The 14849-nt window shown below is 45.0% G+C and overlaps 1 protein-coding gene across 3 annotated transcripts in view; it reads right to left on the reverse strand.

The window, feature by feature from the left end:
* Positions 1-265: 265 nt before the first annotated feature.
* SYNDIG1L (synapse differentiation inducing 1 like) overlaps positions 266-14849 on the reverse strand; it is a 67445-nt gene continuing 52861 nt past the window's right edge. For all 3 annotated transcript variants that reach the window (XM_054027038.1, XM_054027039.1, XM_054027037.1), the window contains exons 2-4: positions 9885-10336; positions 6433-6570; positions 266-2800 (exon numbers count right to left, since the gene is read on the reverse strand). In XM_054027038.1, coding sequence (XP_053883013.1) covers positions 2642-2800; positions 6433-6570; positions 9885-10295 — 708 coding nt within the window. In that variant the 5' untranslated portion in view covers positions 10296-10336 and the 3' untranslated portion in view covers positions 266-2641. The remainder of the gene's footprint in view (positions 2801-6432; positions 6571-9884; positions 10337-14849) is intronic.

A 14849-nucleotide genomic window follows, 5' to 3' on the forward strand; every position in this document is an offset into this window, starting at 1 on the left:
TACTTCTTTTAGTTTGCACTGCTTCAGAAGTGATTATTGGCCATCAAATTCTCTTTTGAAATCCAGCCATCATTTCCGGCATGGTGACCCCATGGGGCACTGACTCCCCCAGGCTAACTAGATGCCCATTTCCCTCTCTTTGTTTCCCATTTACTTTCTTTCACTATGATTCAAGTGACCCCACTCCGTGAGTTATGAATCGGTCAAACTGGTAAGATTTTACCGAATGGTAAAAAAGGAAACGAAAACCTTGGAACTGCTCTAACTTTCATCTCTTTTATTCAAGTACTGCCAGGCCTTGAATCATTTTTGTTGGCTTCTCTGACTGTTTCCAGCCTCTCCAGGGGACCTGTTAGTAACTCCACAGAGGAGTTCACTGTTATTCAAAATCATTATATTTTTTCTCTCTCTTTTGAGCATCTTTACTTTTTAAACATCTACTGTGCACTGGGCAACCTGAACTCCATGAGGATGCCTAAATCTTCCCCTAAGAAGCTACTATGAATTCAGAGGCTCTAAGTTTAGGTTCTTTTCCTCAAAGTGTATTTCTTTGCAGTGATCTAAGTTAATTGTAATCTCCCATCGTGTTGCCCAGCCACTGGCTGGATTACATCCTCCAGCCTCCCTCACAAGCATCCTGGGGTTTTCCTGATCTAAATAGCTTTGTGCCATTTGCACAGTGTGCCCCCATCCAACTCATCGAGGATACATTCCCGTTTCCCGCTCTTTTATTAACTCTTTCATGTTATAAAACATAATGGGACCTTCAGAGAAGCTTCTGAACAGATCTCATCTCTTGTGTGTTTCCTTCTTTTATGGCTCAAGTACAATAGAAATCTCAGATATTAACATGCTGCTTTAGAATTAAATGTACATATGAACAATACACGGATCAAGGAACATGCTGAGTTTCTTACAGAATATGCTATAGTGTGCATGGAAACCCCAGGGAGGAGGGGTGAGTTGGGAGCCTGCCTACGCCCCATCAGGGTAAGGCGTGGGGAGGCAAGGGAAGAAGTGCAGGGTGGACTGGCCAAGGTGAGGAGGGTTTAAGATGTGGCGTCTGAGGCACAGAGTGGAGCTCAGGTTGAAGCAGAAAGTGTCTCTTTACAGTAAGCTCTTTGGGGCAAAGACCCTGCCTCCACATCCGTCTGTGAAGCACCTAGCGTGTTATTGGCACTATACAAATAAGCAATAGGCTGTAAGCAGGGCTAAATGGCATTGGCATTTCCAATGTGGGTCCTGTCCAGCACAGAGCCTTGCACAGACACTTCTTCCCACCCTCCACCTGGGGTTTCGGCTCCATCGCTTGTCATTCAGTCTCCAACCCTGGAACATATATTTTCTCCTTCTGTGGCTTTTGTCCGGTAACAAACAGTATTTTTGGCTGGACATTATACACAAAGCTGAGTTAAGAGTTTTTTTTGTTGACCTCCTTATTTGTCTGTGACCAGCATTAATGGGATCAGGCCAGTTCCGGCTGAGGGGGTTGTTATTTACCTGGAAGTAGACGCATTGGGGGCATAACAGGATATTTTCTTCTGGGTGTTGCCCTAACTGGCAGTACCTGGAGTGTTTCATTGCTCACTGCTAAAGCTAAAGGTGAGGTACCTAGCCTAGGGTTCTATGGCCCTGACATCAGTGACCTCGGGTAAATCATGTCAGCTCTCAGTGCCTCCGTTTCACACACAGCCTTTGTCTGTTTTGGCTCCTGAGACTGTACGTTCTTCGGAGCCTGAGCTCTTACCATGTGTCTTTACAGAACCTAGCACAATAGTTGGGCCACTAGGTGCTACTGTGATGACGATAATACACAAGACTTGTGAGGTTTTTCCCAACCAGCTTCTACACATGAAATGATGACACACAGTTACCAACCCAAATGACCTTTCGTTGTTTTGTTTAGAATGGATTTATGAGTCCAGAGCTAGGTCTGAATCACCAAGGGCTGAGCCAGGGATTGGTAAATGAGACTAGGGTAAATAAAGCCTGGTGTCAGAGCTGTTAGCTGAGGTTTTGCAGACTGAGTCCCAGAGCTCTCTCTTTATTTAGGGCTGCACTGTGTCCTCCTAGTTTGTGGCAGTTAAAGGGACAGTTGCCAGCTTATGGCACTAAAACTGAAGTGTTTTCCCCACAACAGGAGCCTTGACCACTCTCTCTCTCAATCAGCCTGGGAGCCACTGCCCTCTCTTCCCCATGTGCCTCAAAATCAGACCAGGGCTGATACACGAGGTGGTGGGATTCATAGTGCAGGACTAGAACATGAACATGTTGTTTTGAAAACTATAAGTGGCTGCACCGGGCCCTGCAGATGAACTAAAAATATCTCTTCCACATTCTTCCTTAAGCGAAACATGCTCCTCCCAGCCTCAGAATCCAGGACTTTCAGCCTGTGCTGAGTTCTTTACTAGCAGGACATTGTTAGCAAGTTGTCCAAGGTGTAAAGGAAAATGGAGTCTATTGTTCATGTAAAAGGGAAAGACCCTGTACAGCGCATCCAAGCCTGGATCCCTCCACTCATGGAGCTGCTCAGCGGCCCTTGCAAGCGTTGCGTTGTGTCCTATGCTCCATACAAAAGCGTGAATCCCCCTAGCATTGGCCTTTGGGTGCAGAGTGCTGAGCTTTGGCGTGAAGGTCTCTGCTATACATGGCCACTCTTGGATAGATAAGCAATCAGTGCTACAATCACGCCAACATAGACCCCTGTGCCGATGGTGATGGAGAGCGCAGCAAGGAAGAGGGCCCGCCGGGAGGCCGAACTTGCCATGTGGAAGTCCCCCTTGGAGACAGCCTTACTGGTCTGGAAAGAGAAGACAATGTGTAAGTGACTATTAACACCATCTAACCCCTCTGGGGAAGAGGAATGACTGTTCACTTACTCCAGGGAACAGCACTGACTCCCAACCTTTATCCTCCCCTTCCCTTTTGTGCAACTTTACTTTGACACGGCTTTCCTTTAAAAGGTAGGTTTGAGGGGTTAAGAAGTTTGAAGTACATGTATGCATCTGATATTCTTAAACTCCATTCTCATGGTACAGGGATAATTGCACCAGGTCTTCCCAGCACAGTACACCTCTACCCTGATATAACGCTGTCCTCGGGAGCCAAAAAAAATCTTACTGCGTTATAGGTGAAACCACGTTATATCAAACTTGCAGCCCCGCCCCCCCGGAGTGCTGCTTTACCATGTTATATCCGAATTCGTGTTATATCGGGTCGCGTTATATCGGGGTAGAGGTGTATTTCTTGGTGAGTAGCTACAGCTATCAATACATTTGTAGATGGATCAGTCTTTGAACTGGTTGTGTTTGGACTTTTGAATATGTCACTTCGTGCACTTGTGGTCTTGAAATGTAAGTGCAATTGAACTTCATGATGTCATGCCAGAAGGATTGTACATGCAGAGATACTACCTATATTGTACTAATAGTCTTCAGTATGTTGGCTAATCAGGAATATGTAAATTATTTCTGGTTACATTGTATTAAAAAAGGGATAAGGAAGAATACTGAAACAGTATAATGTCATTGCATATATTGGTGGGTCACCCTCCTCTGGTGTTCAGTTCTGGCCACATCATTTCAAAAAGGATATGGCAGTTATAGAAAGAGTTTGAAGGGGAGCAATGAAAATGATCAGAGGACTAGAAATACTTTCATGTGGTAGAGGTTAAAAGGGTCTTTCCAGGCCTCTGATCATTTCCATAAAATGAAAATATTCACAATATAGTGAATAGGATAAAGGGTGTAAATGGTGCACTGCCCTTTACACTTTCTCATAATCCCAGAGCACAGGGACATTTACTGAAATTAAAAGGCAACACATTTAAAAGTGATAAAAGGAAATACAGTTTTTCGCACAACGCATAAATAACCTGTGGAACTCACCGCCACATGATATTAGGACATAGTGGAGTCAACATGTATATGAACAACAAGAATAGTGCAGATACATTAGCTAGGATAAACCAATCATTGACTGATAAGAGTGAAGAAGAATATTCCCCCAGAGGCAGATTATTCCATAATTGATTGTTATGGGAATTTACATCTTAGCATCTGGTTCTGGGGACAAGCAGGGAAAAGGCAGCAGACAGCCTGGACCATGGATCTGTCAGTACCTGTATTCCTAGTCATTTTTTAATTGCTGTTACCTTTTCCTGTTTCTCCTAGTGCACCGCATCTTTAAGATGAAGTGCCCTGTACTGAATGCAGTATTCAAGGTGAGGACGCACACCACTCTATGCTATGGCATTGTTACATTCCTCTCTATTCCCCTTTCAATATCCAGGCATCTCATTTGCTCTCTGGGCCACCACTGCACACTGCACAGATTCAGGGTTGCATACAGTGACACACCGCACTGCTTCCTGAGCGGCTAATTCAGTGCCAAGCAAGATTGAAGTGCTCCTTGCAGTGGGCATCAGCTTGCACTTGTCTGTACCAACTCATCTGCCATCATGTTACCCAGTTTCCTGGCTGTGTTACATTCTTCAAGAGTTCCTCTCAGCCTTCCTCACCTAAATGATTTTGTGTCATCAGCAAATGTTGACGCCTCTTTATTCAACCCCAACATTTAAACCATTAATAAAATATCTAACATAACTAGTCTGAGAACTGTTCCCTAGGGGAACCCATTATTAATCTCCTCCTTGGTTGAGGATTGACAATTATTTAGCCTTGTCCTTTAACTTTTTACCTTCTAACCAGTGTATAATAACCTATAACAGAACTGTACCCACCTTGCCCAGGGTTACCACCTTTCCTTTGTAGCCTATTGTTTGGGACTTTATCAAAAGCCTTTGAAGGTCTAAATAGACCCATCTGTCATCTTGTATCCACTACTTGTTCATTCTTAATTAAAACCTACACACTGATTCCCCACTGCATTGTTCTAGTTTTACACTGGCGTAACGTCATTGATTTCAATGGAAACCCACTGGGCATAAAACTGGAGTGATACAGTGGTGGAGAGAGATGTTAGACTGCAAGCTCTTCAGGATGGGGGCTTTTAACTTCCTTTAAACACTGTGCGTGTTCTCAGTTGTTAAACAAACACAGAGACAGTCCCTGTCCTGAAGAACTAACAAACAATCCGAGTAATAACCAAGCACCATGTACAGCAATTACATTAGATAAACAAACAACAAGGGCTCCTCTTCAAAGAACTCCAGCAGATTAAAGACCTCATTTTGTCTCACAGATGCTGTGCTAGGTTGTTCCTTTCATATTATTCTCAGCTAGGTGCATTATAACTTATCTTTTATTATTATTTCTACTGTCTCCATTCTTAAGACTGTGAGAAAAACTTTGATCTTGGTATCATCCAGTATAAATCTGGCCCAACTCCATCGACTCCGAGTGAATTATTCTGGATCTACATCTGTGTGACTGAGAACAGAATCTGGTCCATGCCCTGACTAGAGCAGCAGCCAGTATGAGCTAACACAGGCCAAGGCCCAGATTCTCTCCTTATTTGTGCCAGGCTGTACGCGGCCGAGTTACACTTGACTTACACACAAGTGTGAGGAGAATCAAGCCCCTTGTGTGAACTGGGAAGATCACAATGGACTCATGTTTTAATTGGGAGAGCTGTCAATCCTTCCCCAGCTTTAAGCAGGAGAGTAATATTGACTCCAGGTTTAACCAGCAGGTTGGCAAAGGGAGTGTTATGATCCCTATTTTATAGAGGGGGAACTGGCTTTATTTGACAACATCAGAGGCCATTACTACAGACATAATGACTGGAGGGACCCCTGTAATGAGAAACAGAGGCCAGAGTCTCTGCTCTGCCCAGTCTCCGAGGCAGCTGGATTCTCAAGCAGGTCCATTGCTGGCTCTGGAACAGTTTGGAGTAGCCTAAGGGCAGCTCCAAGCTACACCAGATGGTAAAAGTCACCCAGGAGACCATCCACCCTCCAGGGATTGTTGAAGCACAGAAATTGGAGCAGGGCAATGTAGGAACTGACTATAGCAGCTCCACCCCAGCCAAAGACTCACCCATGCTGGAGAAATTCTCATTTGGCAACTTATGGTCAGTTTCGGGTACCTTTGCACCACCAGAATGGCACAAAGGGTGGGACTTTGGTCCATAGTATATAGTATCTGCACTGAAGGGCAAGTCCTCTAGTTCCCCCACATGATCATGGAGAGCCCTGGCTGCAGTGGAACCATGTAATTCTGCTGTGGGGCGTGGATGAGCACTACACGCCCTGGAGCATGACTTGCTGTGCCCCAGCACACAGAGCTGGGTCAGTGAGGGTTGGAAACAGGACCAATGGGAGGGACAGAGATGTGTGTCTCACTGACTGGAATGGTGCCAAGCTCCTGACTCAAGGGGTTCTTCTGGCTTGCAGGGTCCCTGCGTTAGAGCCATTACCTAACCCAGCATGTGCAGCACAGAAAAGGAGACATCAGCAAATGGATTCCTCACCCTATGGGAGAAGTAGAAGGCAGCGATTCCCAAGGGCCAGAAGCAGCAGAGCATTGAAAAAATGGCCAGGCCCAGGTGGTCTCGTGGGGGGAGCATCAGGAAATGATCCTCACTCTCGCTGTCACTCGAGGAGTCACTCTGGAAAACAAATGAGTTCAGTGCTGCTGAGCAGCGCAGAGCCGTCAGGCCTGGAGAGTGCCCAGGCAGAGCGAGCCTGGGAAGAGCAATGCAAGCGCACCCCATTCACCCCTCAGTGGGGCATGTCTGACACTTACGTGACCCTGAAACATGTCATGAGGCCAGCAGGTCAAAACCGGGCGCGGGGGAGGTGGGAGACTGCAAATACTGACACAGGGGCGTCCTTCCTCCTCACACCAGTCTGATGCTGGCCAGCACTGGAGGGATCTGCCACAGGGATAAAACAGGGGTGCAGTCGCTATGGCCCGTCCAGACCTGCTGCGTGGGGGCAAGTGTGATGGGAACGGGGCTGAGATGCAGGATCTCATGGCCTGCAGACCACCACACAGCTGCTGGTGGAAAAAAAACTTTTGGTCACTACCAACCTCTGGCAACTCGGAGCTCTTGACACAAAATGTTCTGTCTCCTATTACTAAGGGCTTTCCCTGAATCAGAATTGTCCCTGTCAGTCTGCCCACCGATGGTATTTCTAGGGCACTTATCACTGTGTATCTAAGCAGTGCTTCCCACCCCACCCCCTTCACTCTCTGTATTTCAGTCTCACCTCCTTTTCTTTCCCATTCTTTTCATATATTCTCTAACTCTTCTGACCCAAACCTTCAGAGAGTGAGTTTCTAAACCACTGCATCCTCTCAAGCTGGTTTGAGGAGAAAGAAATGTAATGAGAAAATTTGGGGACTGAAATGGATTCTGATTTCCTTCCCAGGTTGAGTCTTCAGCAAACTTGATGGAGATTTGGGATTTCCCTGGAAATTATTCTTATACCTAAACATCTTGAGCTTTGGCATAATGGGCTGTGTGCTGGCTTTGGCAAAGTGCCTCATTCTCATTAGAACTAAGTGGACCAGTCCCCTGCCAGACGGGGTTTGAGAGTAAGGGAAAGGGCTTGAATTTGACCCTACCCTAATCTCATGAGGACCCCTGTTCCTCTTTTCAATGTCTGTGCCACTCAGAGTGTCTAGTACTTTTCTCCCTGTCTTGGGCACCCTTTGGCCCACGTTCAGTTTGGAGGGGGCACGTTTTAGTGGTGTAAACCTATGGAAATGGGCAAGTGCCTGTTTCAGTCTGGAAGAGGCATATCGCCATGGTCCAAAGAAATGGATTTGGAGATAAACAGCAGATGCCAACAATAGCAGGGCTAATGGAATCCACTCCAACAGAGTCCTGCCTTTGTTAATCTTGTGTATTGTTCTTGACTTCTATATCGCATGGAAAATCCTAAGTGAACACAGGACACATCAATAGAAATAGCCATAGCACAGATTCGCCAGCCATTATTTTATTGCAAGACTCATGATATATTTATATTTTAAGCGTCTCATGATGGTTGGTCTCAAACTTGTGGAACTATCCACAAGTTGGTATCAAACTATGACTGAGTTGCTTCAGATTTCATGACGAATTACTACATGGGCTCTGGTAGGGTCCAATCAACCCAGGTTTACTCCAAGTGTCTGTCCCCTTGAGGGCTGGAGGCATAGGAGATTACTGGGAAAGATGAGGAGCAGGAAGGGAAACTGAGGGAGTTCTAGGGAATATAGGGTACAGGAGGGAGACTGAGGGAAATTTGGGGGCAGAGTCAGAGGCTAAGGAGTGCCAGGAAGGTGATTGAGGAGGTGCAGGGTAATACAGAGAGCATGAGAGAGATTGAGGATGCAGAGGAATGTGGGTAGCAGAGTGGGAGAATTGAATGATAAGAGACTATCAAAGGACTGGGAGGGAAAATATGGAGCATGGCATGGATCAACAACAGGAAACAAACTGTAGGGAGAATGTGTGGGAGGCAGGAGATTGGGTGTGGCACAGAAGGTGTCAAGAGGGGACTGGGAGGATGGTGACAAGACAAGATTGCTATAGGGGAGGGGGATGGAGAGGGATAGAATGGCAGCTTCCTCACCCCATGGGTAAATGAGGTCCCCTCTGAGCAGCCAATGAAGATACCCAAGTGCCTTGTGACAGAGCAGCATGTACGCCACATGTGGCTGCCACACAAAGTGTGACATCATTATTCATCTATACTTAGCCCTTTTTTAATGCAATGGCTATTTCAAAGGACACACCCCGTGAGATGGCTCATTCTCTTGGCTGAATTTCTGGCCAATTCACGGTGCCCCAGATTACTTTCCAACCCTAAAAATATAACACCTTCACTGCAGTGCTGCTGCTGTGCAGCTATCTAGCTGACAGAAATAGTAACATTGGCTCTGTAATAAGCCAGAGCTGGAGAGGAGAGGGGTGGGTGGGAAAGGACAAATGAGCTTTTTATAGTGTAAGAGAAACTCACAATACTAGGATAACATTTCGACCAATGGTGACAGGTTTCAGAGTATCAGAGGGGTAGCCGTGTTAGTCTGAATCTGTAAAAAGCAACAGAGGGTCCTGTGGCACCTTTAAGACTAACAGAAGTATTGGGAGCATAAGCTTTTGTGGGTAAGAACCTCACTTCTTCAGATGCAAGACTTGCATCTGAAGAAGTGAGGTTCTTACCCATGAAAGCTTATGCTCCCAATACTTCTGTTAGTCTTAAAGGTGCCACAGGATCCTCTGTTGCTTGTTTCAGAGTAGCAGTCGTGTTAGTCTGTATCAGCAAAAAGAAAGAGGAGTACTTGTGGCACCTTAGAGACTAACAAGCATAAACTTTCATGGGCTAAAACCCACTTCATCAGATGCATACAGTGGAAAATACAGTAGGAAGATATATAAACACAGAGAACATGAAAATATGGGTGTTGTCATATCAACTCTAACGAGACTAATCAATTAAGGTGGGCTATCACTTTTGTAGTGATAATCAGGGTGGCCCATTTCAAGCAGTTGACAAGAAGGTGTGAGTAACAGTAGGGAAAAAATTAGCATGGGGAAATAGCCCACGAAAGCTTATGCCCAAATAAATTTGTTAGTCTCTAAGGTACCACAAGTACTCCTTGTTCTTTTATTTCAACCAATGGGACTGCAATATGCAAATGAAATGAGATCACATTATAATAATTGATTAAGTCCTCCTGGATGCTTTAATCTCAGCTCCACTTTGATTTCAGAGTCAGATTAAATTTGCAAAGTATCCCACCAAAAATAACCCCGTTGGACACCAACGGAAGCAGCTGGGACACTCTGTGGTGATGCCGAGTTCAGACAGAAGGGGATGGTAGAAATTTAACACCTTCAGTACCATTTGTGCACCATCTACCCCCAAGGACAGTCGGACATATTCACCGGGGAGCAGCTTGTTGCTGTTTCTCCTAGAAGTAGCTCACCTCATACTCCTGGAATTCCTCCTCCTCCACCTCATAGGACACTGTTTGGATTCTGATGTCACTCTCCATCTGGCAGGGCCCTTGTTTTTCTCGTCCATCTGCAGCCTCAGAGGGGGCCTCTTTGTTTTCCATGAAGGTCGTCTCGCAGCTCTCCCCTTTGTTGTCCTTGGCCTTGAGACTGGTCTCATCCTTCACCAGGATGAAGTTGGGACCATACAATGCTTCAACGGCCAGCTGCAGAGAACTGGCATCCAGCAGCTGGTGAGTCCTGGCACTGCCAGTGTTTTGAAAGATGTAAAGTTTCCCCTGGCAGCAATGACTAGGGTGATGCTGATGGTAGGAGTAGCTACCGTGAAGATGCTTGCTGCTCTTGGCCAGCAGTGGGTTCTGAAGCTCACTCAAACTTTCCATTCTGCTAAAAATGGCCTGGAGAAGCTAACAGGAGGGTAACCCTGAGGAATAAAAGAGAAAGGAAGGAGTGAGTGTATAATATCAACAAGGCGAGGCTGCAGATTCAGGGGTACCATTCATTCATAGTAACATCTCCTGGGCACAGCAGAGATGACTGCAGGACACTGGCCAGTTAAAATGGCACTTTCTGGCTGCACTAGGAAGAACAAGAATCTAGGAACCCTATTCCATGGCTTGAACACTGTCTCAGATAATTGAGGAGCTGTTCATCTGTCACAAGCTGACAGTAAGCTAAGCATGTGATGAGATGATCTGATAACATCAGGCTGGAATGAGTGGAGGATTTGCTGTATCTACAATGCACATCGAGAAGGGACCATACAGTCAGATAGGAATGCCTGTTGCATCCTTTCTGGTGGCCCATAATTTATATTGCTGTAGAGGATACCAGATGGCATTGCAGTAGATGCACAGCTGGCATCCACTTGAGGGGCCTTTCTGACGTCCGAAACTAGCAGGACACACAATAAATTACAGCCCTTCATGCATTACAATTTCAGCAGCTAATGGTTTCTAAACATACTCAAGCTTTCATAGCGCTTTTTAATGCCTGGGCTCGGGCTGGTGAGGGAGTGAGTATAAATTCAGGGAAGATGGAAGGTTGCTGTGAGGATATTTTAATTACTGTTACCGTCTTAGTGTTCTCTTGGGGGTCTGCCACTCCATACACTATACAAAGCACAGTAAGGGAGAGAGGGATTGAGAAGCTGAGGCCTGGTCTACACCCACAGCTGCATTTACCAATCTATTGAAGGTCTTTATATGGCCCCATCACTGTAGCACCTCACAATCTTTCATGTATTTGTCCTCCCAATACCGCTGTGCGGTGGGGAAGTGCTATTGTCCCCATTATACAGAGGGCCGGCTCCAGGCACCAGCTTGGCACGCTGGTGCTTGGGGCGGCCACTCCGGACAGGGGTGGCAGGTCCAGCTATTCGGCAGCAATTCGGCGGATGGTCCCTCACTCCCACTAGGAGCGAAGGATCTTCTGCCGAATTGCCACCTCAGATCGCAATCGCGGCTTTTTTTTTTTTTTTTTTTTTTTTTTTTTGTGGCTGCTTGGGGCGGCCAAATCCCTGGAGCCAGCCCTGATTATACAGATGGGGAACTGAGGCACAGAGAAAAAGGGTATGGCTACACTTTGAGCTAGGGGCGTGATTCCCATCTCATAGAAACACTTATGCTAGCTGTCATTGAGCTATCCTGTTATGAACAGAATGCAGCTGTGGCTACCCCAAGTCCCTGCCTAGGATCTCGGAGAGGTACGTACTCGGTGGCTAGCCTGTCTCACAGTCATGGCTATATTCTATTCTCAGCTTCTGGCTCAATGAGAGCTAGCACAAGTATGTCTCCTCGAGCCATGAATCACACCCCCAGCTCCAAGTGTAGACCTACCCAGCCTAGGAGTATGTCTCCATTAGACACGCTACTCTGGTTCAGCTGCACCACTGCAGTGTAGACACTCACTACAGCAATGGAAGGGGTTCCTCCATTCATGTAGTAAAACCACCTCTCAGAGGCGGTAGTTAGACTGATAGAAGAATTCTTCCATTGACCTAGCAGTGTCTACACTGGGGCTTAGGTCAGCTTAATTATACGACACAGGGTGTGACATTTTTCATGGCCCTGAGAGATGTAGTTAAACTGACTTAACTTTGTAGTGTAGGACAGCCCTACGTGACTTGCCTAGGGGCACGCAGGATGTTTGTGACAGAGCAGAAATTGAACCCGGGTCTCCTACAGCCCCGAATAGCCGCCTAACTACTGCACCATCTTTCCTTTCTAAACCCATTTTTCTAAACTAGCGCAACATCACAGCTTTAATTAAACCAGCAGCACCCCGAGCATAGAAAAGCCCTACCACGTAGCTCAGTTCCGGAGACTCTAACTTAAGCTGGCTGACATTTTTTTGCACAAAACAATTTCCCATCAGAAAATGTGATTGTCAAAATCAAAATTTGCCATGGGAAGATGTTGATTTTGACAAAATTGTTTGACTTTCCATCAGCAAAAAATAAACGAAACAAACATTTGGTTTTGAACAGACATTTCTTAAATGACAGGAAAAGAATTCTTTTTTTAAAAATGTCAATTCAAATCAAACTGTATTTTGGGAACGATGAATCATTTCGTTTTAATTAACAATGTAGACATCGCTCGTTTTAACATTTCCAAATCAAAATATTTTGGAACCCTTTGTTCTGGGAAAACGGCCGATATTTTGACTTTTCCTCCTGATTTGTCATGAAAACAAATGTTAGAATATCAGACTTTCCCCTGGGGTACAAACTCCATTATTTGGCCACCTCTAATTCTAACACTAGACACTGTGTTTTTACAGCAGTTCTTTAGCATGCACCTGTCTCCTAAATAGACCTCAATGGGACACCCTTCTGCCTTGCAGCCCAGAATGTCATTTCTTTTTAGACACCTTAGTAATTTCTTTCTCTGCAGTATGTTATATAGTATAGGCAGATTCATCTGCCCCATGTAGGGCTCTCTGGGGCATGCCACTCTTTCTGATCTAAAGCATATCACCTTCGTTTTATCTGTCCTCCAGATGAAAATTTAAATAAAGAAGTTGAATTGAAGACTCCTGAGGATCAAAAGCCCAATTAGCTCCCATGTGTTTGTCCCCAGGGCCAATCCCAGCTTCTCCCCTACTGTACAATTCCTAGTATGGTATCCAGCTTCAAAATATCCCTATCAATGAGCTTCCATCCCTTCCCTTTAGGGCAGCATTTCCCAAACTTTTGGAAGTTGAGCCTCCCTTCAGGAAGATGAAATCATTCTCTCCCTCCCCTCAAATCCTTCAGCACCACCTTGTGTTGTTAAAGGCCTACCCATCTTAATTCAGACATCTTTCATGCCTCTCCCCACCAAGACTATCATTGAGATCATAGTCTGACCTTCAGTATGTCACAGCCCACCAACACCACCCAGCATCCACACACTAAACCCAACAACCGAAATAAGACTAATGGCATGCCCCAGATTTTTAATTTTCCCATCCTACTAAGAATTTCTATTTGAACCATTAACAAGTAAGGAAGACCTAGTTAAAATTAATTAATAAAGGCTGGTACAGGCATATATGGGAAATTTTCAATAGAAAAGTACAACAATCTGGATGAGGTGTGTTTTAAGAATATTGAAGGAATGATCTAACAAATTATGGCACTGACAGTTAATTCAAGGAAGTCACAGAGAACTGGGCTTTTAATGGAGGGTTGGAAAAGGGAAAAAAGTGATCCTGCCAATTACTTTCCTGTAAATTTAAATTCTACTTCTAATAAAATAATGGAACAAATATTAAGGGGTGAAAAATCACGAGACGTCTACAGGATAATGATCCAGCCATGGAGTTTGCGAAGAAAAGATCTTGGCAGACAAACTTGCATTTTTAGTAAAGCATTTGACAACTTTTCTCATTACATTTTTTCTGCCAAAGTTCATTCAAAGTGGGAAATAGTCACTGAACTGGACAGAAAACTGCCTGAAGGACCATGAACAAAGGGTGCTGATAAATGGTCCTGTATGGGGTTGCAGGGCAACGTTTAGTGAATATTGCATGTTTCAATGTTACATCTAGTCTTATTTAAGATCTTCATTAAATGATCTGGAAGAAGGAATGAACTGCACATTAATTAAATTTGCTCACGGTACTACAATGGGAAGCGTTGTGAATATTGGTGGGTAAAGAAATAATGCAAAGGGTCCTGGGGAAATTGAAAACATAAGTATGAGATAAAATGAAACTGAACTTGGAAAAAGACAGCTAAAACATGAGGAAAATAATCTGAAACACAGGCAATCAAATGGAATTGAAGTGCTGGGATGCAGAGATGGCTAAAAGAGATTTAGTGGGGATATTGGACAGCAAGTTAGACCAGCAGTGCAATATGGCAGCAAAACAGGCCTTTGTGAGGCATCAAATAACAAAGCCCAAAGGTGATTGTTTCTCTTTATATAGCTCTACTGCAACTGAACCCGGATTATGTGAGCTTGGGAACCTTATAACTAGAAAGATACTGATGAACTGGAAAAAGTTCAGAGAAGAGCAACAAAGATGGGGCTGGATGGACAGATTTACAAGGAAAGATTGAAAGAGCAAAATCTGTCTAGTGGGACAACACAGAGGGACATGGTAACAGTCTGCAAATAGCTGAAGGGTGTAAGTATCCAGAAGGGTGACAAATTACTCAGGGTGGCTCAAGGGAGTAAAATTGGGAGTAATCAAGGAACAGATGGGAAAATGTAAATTAAGTACTAAGAAAGTCTCCCCAAGAGTGAGCAGTAGTGGTTGCAGAATTCTCTCCCATAGGAAGTGATGGAGGCCAGCCGCTTGGGACTTTTAAAGCTATGCTGGACAAAGCACTAAGCTACGTAGAGAACAATCCCGCATTGACAGCGGGTGGATGGGAGGCACCCAGGGTCTTTTCCCTCACTAGCTTCTGTAACTCTGTGGAACAGAGCTCCCTCTGTTATAATGTT

The sequence above is a fragment of the Malaclemys terrapin genome, chromosome 4 (genome assembly GCF_027887155.1).
Source record: "Malaclemys terrapin pileata isolate rMalTer1 chromosome 4, rMalTer1.hap1, whole genome shotgun sequence".
NCBI lineage: Eukaryota > Metazoa > Chordata > Testudines > Emydidae > Malaclemys > Malaclemys terrapin.